This window comes from Gekko japonicus, unplaced genomic scaffold (genome assembly GCF_001447785.1).
Source record: "Gekko japonicus isolate JY-2015 unplaced genomic scaffold, Gekko_japonicus_V1.1 scaffold4765, whole genome shotgun sequence".
Classification (NCBI taxonomy): domain Eukaryota; kingdom Metazoa; phylum Chordata; class Lepidosauria; order Squamata; family Gekkonidae; genus Gekko; species Gekko japonicus.
The window spans coordinates 15,181-22,061 of NW_015167196.1; the positions used below are offsets into that span (position 1 = coordinate 15,181).

The 6,881-nt window shown below is 51.4% G+C and overlaps 1 protein-coding gene across 1 annotated transcript in view; it reads left to right on the forward strand.

The window, feature by feature from the left end:
* Positions 1–6,881, forward strand: part of EPG5 (ectopic P-granules autophagy protein 5 homolog (C. elegans)) — a gene marked incomplete at both ends in the record, with an annotated part of 66,391 nt that overhangs the window by 14,608 nt on the left and 44,902 nt on the right. The window contains 5 exons of the mRNA XM_015413154.1: positions 711–938; positions 1,922–2,045; positions 5,260–5,404; positions 5,667–5,838; positions 6,012–6,174. Coding sequence (XP_015268640.1) covers positions 711–938; positions 1,922–2,045; positions 5,260–5,404; positions 5,667–5,838; positions 6,012–6,174 — 832 coding nt within the window. The remainder of the gene's footprint in view (positions 1–710; positions 939–1,921; positions 2,046–5,259; positions 5,405–5,666; positions 5,839–6,011; positions 6,175–6,881) is intronic.

A 6,881-nucleotide genomic window follows, 5' to 3' on the forward strand; every position in this document is an offset into this window, starting at 1 on the left:
TTCCTCAGTGGAACAGGCTTCCTTGGGAGGTGGCGGGCTCTCCTTCTTTGGAGGTTTTCAAGCAGAGGCTAGATGGCCATCTGACAGCCACACTGATTTTGTGAACTTAAGGCAGATTGTGAGAGGGAGGGCAGGAAGGGTTGCCTCAGTGCTTGGTTCTTGTGGCCCTTTCTTACACGCCCAGGGAAATGCCGGTCGCCACTTTGGGGTCAGGAAGCAAATTTTCTCCAGGCTAGTTTGGCCAGAAGATGCCAAATACCTCCAGGATTCCTGGCCAAAGTGGCCTGGAGAAAAATGGCTTCCTGCCCCCAAAATGGTGATCGGCATTTCCCTGGGCATGTAAGAAAGGGCCTTAAAGGTTAGTACCAGAACCTTGAACCTGATCCAGTTGGGGACCCTTGTGTGAGAATTAAGGACTTGCTTCCTTAGGAAATAGGAGAACTTATGAATCTTGCTCTGGGAGAAGGTACCTTTTCAAAAACACATCATGAATAAGTTTCCCCACCAGGTCCAGTTTGAGGGTCGCATCTCCTTTTGCTTGCTTGGCTCGTCCGGGCCGCTCCCGTGCAAGTTCTGCTCACTTCTCCAGGATTTGCAAGGGAAAAACGCCTGGTGAAGTGGAGTTCTGTGTCAGAAAGGCAGGAGAGCAGTACTTAATTTTCAGCAGCCCCTCCTTGTTGCTTGGAAATGACCAGGATTCTGTTTTTAAGGCTACCCGTAGACGGCTGCATCGGGAAAAGGTTTTTCCAAAGTCCCGCTCACCTTAGCCTCCTGAACGACCTCAAGCAGCGATTGATAGAGGCAGCCGACTTCCACCACACGGCCAGCAAAGCTCTCCGGCCCAGGAACACAGAGGAGGGCAGCGAAAGTGCAAGAGAGCAAGGGCGCAGGAAGCCGGACTACCTGACCTCCCCGGAGCTGCACAAGGAGCTGGTCAGGTAATGCCTATCTGCTTGCTTTTGCGAGAAGAGGACCTGTCCTGTGCAGATTCCAGACTGCGATTTCTCTTGGTGTCTCTACGGACATCTCTCTGCAGTGAACTAGGCCTCTAAATTGGGGCGGGCTGGTCTTGGTTAAGTGGGTTGAGGGGTGCACTGACTCCGGGGGTGTCTGGTCCCATGAGGGTGGCCAACTCCAGGTTGGGGTTTGTGGAGGGGAAGGAACCCAGCAGGGATGTGATGTCATAGGAGTCCACCCTACAAAGCAGCTGTTTTCTTCCAGGGGAACTGATGTATGTTGCCTTGAGAATCCCAGAGCCAGGAGGCAACATCGGGGGAAGACCTCGACCACTATGCCCTGTAGTTGGCCCTCCAGAGGAACTGGTTGGCCACTGTGTGGGACAGGATGCTGGAATAGATGGACCACTGGTCTGATCACAGCAGGGCTCTACTTATGTTCTTATGAAGGCCTTGGGCTCCATGCCCTGTTGTTGGCCCTCCAGAGGAACTGGTTGGGTACTGTGTGGGACAGGATGCTGGACTCGATGGACCACTGGTCTGATCCAGCAGGGCTCCTCTTATGTGCTTATAAAGGCCTTGGCCTCTATGTCCTGTTGCTGGACCTCCAGAGGAACTGGTTGGCCCCTGTGTGAGACAGGATGCTGGACTAGGTGGACCAAAGGACTGATCCAGCAGGGCTCTTCTGATGTTCTTATGAAGGCCTCGGTCTCTATGTCCTGTTGTTGGCCATCTCCAGAGGAAGTGGTTGGCCACTCTGTGAGACAAGATGGTGGACTAGAGCACCGTCTTAGATGATTTCAAGAGCCCCGTCCCAGTTTTATGATTGATTGTAGAATCATCCAGTTTTCATGGGCCTTAGGTAGAATGCCGGGGATGGGGGGGAACCGCTGTTGATAGACATAGCCAAAGAGAAACCTTCCAGGTCTGTGCACCCAATCTTCCTTTCTTTGTTTTGCTCTTAGGCTTTTCAACATGTGCGTTCTGTGGCTGGACGAAGAGAGCTTTCAGAAAGGGGACACGTATATCCCCTCCCTGCCCAAGCAGTATGATGCTCACAGGCTCGCCAAAATCATGCAGAACCAGCAGGTGAGGTGGACCGGTTGGGTCACGGCTGCGGGGTTGATGGTTTCAAATGGTTATTCTCTCTCTGGCCCTCTTCCCACCCCCCCTTCCCCAAGTTTTCAAGGCCAATTGAAACATCAGAATTAACATAAGAACATAAGAGATGCCAATGTTGGATCAGGCCAAAGGCCCATCTAGTCCAACACTCTGTGTCACACAGTGGCCAGAAATACCAGGTGCCATCAGGAAGTCCACCAGTGGGGCCAGGACACTAGAAGCCCTCCCACTGTTGCCCCCCCCCCCAAGCACCAAGAAGACAGAGCATCACTTGCCCCAGACTGAGAGTTCCTATCTATACCTTGTGGCTAATGACCACTGATGGACCTCTGCTCCATATGTTTATCCAGTTCCCTCTTGAAGCCGTCCATGCTTGTAGCTGCCACCACCTCCTGTGGCAGTGAATTCCAAGTGCCTTTCACTCTTTGGGTGAAGAAGTACTTCCTTTTATCCGTTCTAACCCGACCGCTCAGCAATTTCATGGAGTGCCCACGAGTTCTTGTATTGTGAGAAAGGGAGAAAAGTACCTCTTTCTCTACCTGCTTATTCCCATGCATAATCTTATAAACCTCTATCATGTCACCCCTCAGTCGTCGTTTCTGCAAGCTAAAGAGCCCCAAGCACTTTAACCTTTCCTCACAGGGAAAGTGTTCCAACCCTTCCATCATTCGAGTTGCCCTTTTCTGCACTTTTTCCAAGTAAGTAACAAGTAAGTGTTGTGTCATCGATTGAACAATTCAACAGTGAATAGTTTGTGCGCGTGCAGGTCTTCGTTCCTCACAGATGCCCAGTGTGCATCTAACCCGGGGCTGTTCAAGGGAAGGAAAACTAACTGAAATAAGTCTTTGAAGCTCTTGGAGCTTATGAAGAAGAAAAATCCATCCGGTCTTGTCTTCAGGGTAAAGTAGAAGAGATGTTTGGAAAGGAAATCGAGCCAGAGCTCACATGCTGTTTTCCATTTGGGCTTTGAACAGTCTGGGTGCACTCCCCGAGTGATTTCTGAAGCAGTAGAAAATGGCAAGAGTCCAGCAGCGCCTTAAAGACTAACCGCATTTGTGGCACGGTATGAATGATAAAAGGAAGTACTTCTTCACCCATAGAGTGATTAACACTTGGAATTCACTGCCACGGGAAGTGGTGGCGGCTACAAGCATGGATGGCTTCAAAAGGGAATTAGATAAGCATATGGAGCAGAGGTCCATCAGTGGCCATTAGCCACAAGGTATAGATAGGGGCTCTGGGGCAAGTGATGCTCTGTCTTCTTGGTGCTTGGGGGGGTGTCAACAGTGGGAGGGCTTCTAATGTCCTGGCCCCACTGGTGGACCTCCTGATGGCACCTGGTATTTTTGGCCACTGTGTGACACAGAGTGTTGGGCTGGATGGGCCTTTGGCCTGATCCAACATTGACATGTCTTATGTTCTTATGAATTTTTGTGAGTCACTGCTCACTTCTTCAGATACCTGAGGAAGCCGGGCAGTGGCTCCCGAAGGGTCATACCCTTGGGCTGCGGTCACACACACTAAATAACCCACTTTCAATCCACTTTCCAACTGGATTTTGCCAGTTCACACAGTAAACTCCAGTTGGAAAGTAAATAAATAAATTAGTGTGACTGCAGCCTTGCTCTTTTCTGCTGCTACAGACAGACTTAACACGGCGACCCATCTTGAGGAATCTGAAGGAGTTGTCTTGTTGGGATGGAGATGCAGGGCGGGTTTTGGTACCTTTGGAAAAGGGGATTGGGGAGTGGAGGGAAAGGAAGAATGTGCTTAAAATGCGTTTCAGGTGGGTAGCCATGTTGGTCTGCAGTAGAAGAGCACTATTCGAATCCAGTACCACCTTAGAGACCAGCATGAATTCCAGGGTATAAGCTTTTGCGCGTCAAAGCTCCCTTCGTCAGATAACTGACGGAAGGCGCTTTGACTCTCAAAAGGTGGTGCCCTGGAAATCTTGCTGGTCTCTAAGGTGGTACTGGATTCGAATTGTGCTCTTAAAAGGTCTGTTCTTTCAGAACTTAGTCTGCAAACTAAGTTAGACTCTCTTTAGTGTGTGCAAAAGGCTGATACCTGCAGTGCAGGGCCCTCCAAGCAGATTGGGAATGCAGTGCAGGAGGGCATGCAAGCATGAAAGGCTACCACTCCCCACCCCCCTCCCATGCGACAGCCCTCATCCAAACTTGGGGACCTGCGAGAGAGCCATTAGAAGATCTAGTGTCACCTCTGTTAGCATCGTGCCTCTTTTTGGTCTTTATGGTCTTGTTTGAAATGGTGGGGGGAGTGTGGAGCTGGGGGGAGTGTTAGGGAAAGGGAGTTGGGGTGGGACTGTGGCTCTGTGGTAGAGCCTCTGCTTGGGATGCAGAAGGCCCCCGGTTCAGTCCCCAGCATCCTTAAAAGGATCAGGTGGGTAGCAATGTGAAAGACTGGGGTTGGACTAGGTGACCCTGGAGGTCTCTTCCAACTCTATGACTCTGTGATCTCTGCCTGAGACCCTGGAAAGCTAGAGGCCGTGGTGGCTCAGAGGTTAAGACACTGAGCTGCAGACCGCAAGGTCGGTAGTTCAACAGTTTGAGACCCGAGTGCCGCGTGACGGAGTGAGTTCCCGTCTCTGGCTCCAGCTCCTGCCAACCTAGCAGTTCAGAAGCAAGACATTGCAAGTACATAAATAGGTACTGCTTCGGTGGGAAGGTAACAGCGTTCCGTGCGCTTCGTTGTTTAGTCATGCCTGCCACATGACTACGGAAACGTCTTCAGACAGCGCTGGCTCTTCGGCTTGGGAACAGAGATGAGCACCGCTCCCTAGAGTAGGATATGACTGGCTTTTGAGCAAAGGAAACCTTTACCTTTTATAGATGGAACACTCTGTCTGGGGCAGTGATGCTGTGTATTCTTGCTGCTTGGGGGATAACAGTGGGAGGGCTTCTGGAGTTCTGGCCCTGCTGGTGGACCTCCTGATGGCACCTGGTCTTTGGCCACCGCATGACACAGAGTGTTGGACTAGATGGGCGATTGGCCTGACCCAACACGGCTTCTCTTATGTCCTGTGGTGTGGAAGATGCTCCCGCTGCATATTCCGCTGGTCTATGCCGCAGCTTTCCCCTGGTGCAGTTGTCCAGTCAGATCAGTTGTCCTCACGGTTCACAAGAGTTTGCTCATCCGTATTTTGTCCTCTGTCCCGCCTTAGGATTTATGGATGGAATTTGTCAACGTGGAGCGCATCCAGCACGAGTTTGAGGAAGCGATAAACCTCTGGCTTCAGGTCAGGGTAGAATCGCACGCCTCTCCAAGTACCTTGTCGGCGCAAGTAGACTTCACTAACCCTTTGATGGGTATGTTCAAAGACACATTGTCAGTTCCTTTGGTGTGTGCTTGAAGCGTGCAGGGAAAAGCTTCAGAAAAGCAGGCTCAGAGGGGTGTGTCTTGGCCTGAATCCGGCTCTCTGTCCACATTGGCACTTGCACTTGAGAGCCAGTTTGGTGTCGTGGTTAAGTGCGCGGCCGCGGACTCTAATCTGGGAGAACCGGGTTTGATTCCCCACTCCTTGAGGTAGAGAAAAGCAGGGTATAAAACCCCACCCCTCTTCTCTTTCAGCCAAAGAGAGAATCATCAGCAATCTGCAGAAGTACGACGCGCCCCAGCCTTCTCTCCCCCTCCAGCCGATGAAAGCCCCCGTGCCCGTGATTCCTCCTTCCAGCCTAACGAACCAGAACGAAGCCAAAGAGCTGGTTCGTGCCAACCTCAGCATCTTACAGCACCATGCCAAGTAAGGGGGCAACGCTCTGTTTTGTCCTGGTGGACTCGATTCTGCACCCAGCATCCAATCTCTGATCGCAGCCGCTGGGAGAATTCCAAGTGTTTGAGGAGACTGCGAGTTGGGGCGCATTTTATGGTGGCGGATGCATCCTTTTTTTCTTTTTCTTTTTTTTACTCCTTCAGAACGGCCGCGATCCGAGAATCCCAGCAAGTCGCTTTTAACGGCGAGATACTGGACACTTTGCCAAAGCTTTACACCAACAGAGAAGATCAAGTGGTCCTTCACCTGGAGTGCCGGGGCAGTTCTGGGAAACCTTGCCAAGGAGCAGCCCTTGTAACCATTCAGGTTAGAACAGAAACCCCTTCCCACTGCCCCCAGCCCCTCTTGGGGGCGTTTAGCCCCCCCCTGCGATTTCCAGGAACTTAAAATCCTGTCTGTTTGTCTTCTTTCCTCCTCTCTTCCTCTCTCTCTTCCCCTTCCTCCCTTCCACCCATCATAGAATCACACAGAGTCGGAAGGGGCCGTACAGGCCACCTAGTCCAACTCCCCTGCTCAGTGCAGCATCAGCATCCCTGACAAGTCTTTGTCCAGCCGCTGCTTGAAGACTGCCAGTGAAGGGGAGCTCACCACCTCCCCAGGCAGCTGATGCCACTGTGGCACAACTCTGACTGTCAAAACGTTTTCCCTAAGATCCAGCCAATACCCTCCCGCCCTTCATTTAAACCCGTCCCGTGATTGTGACTCCTCTCCTCTGCTGCCAACAGGAACAGCTCCCTGCCCTCCTCTAATTTTATTATTTATTTATTTCACTTTTACCCCGCCCTCCCTGCCAGGCAGGCTCAGGGCGGCTTCCAAAAACTGACAAGCAGTATACATTCACAATAAAAATACAAGACATCAGTTAAAACACAACCAGTCTAAGTGACAGGCCTTCAAACATTTAAAGATTCCATCCTTCCTTCCTTCCTTCCTTCCTTCCTTCCTTCCTTCCTTCCTTCCTTCCTTCCTTCCTTCCTCCCTTCCTTCCTCCCTCCCTCCCTCCCTCCCTCCCT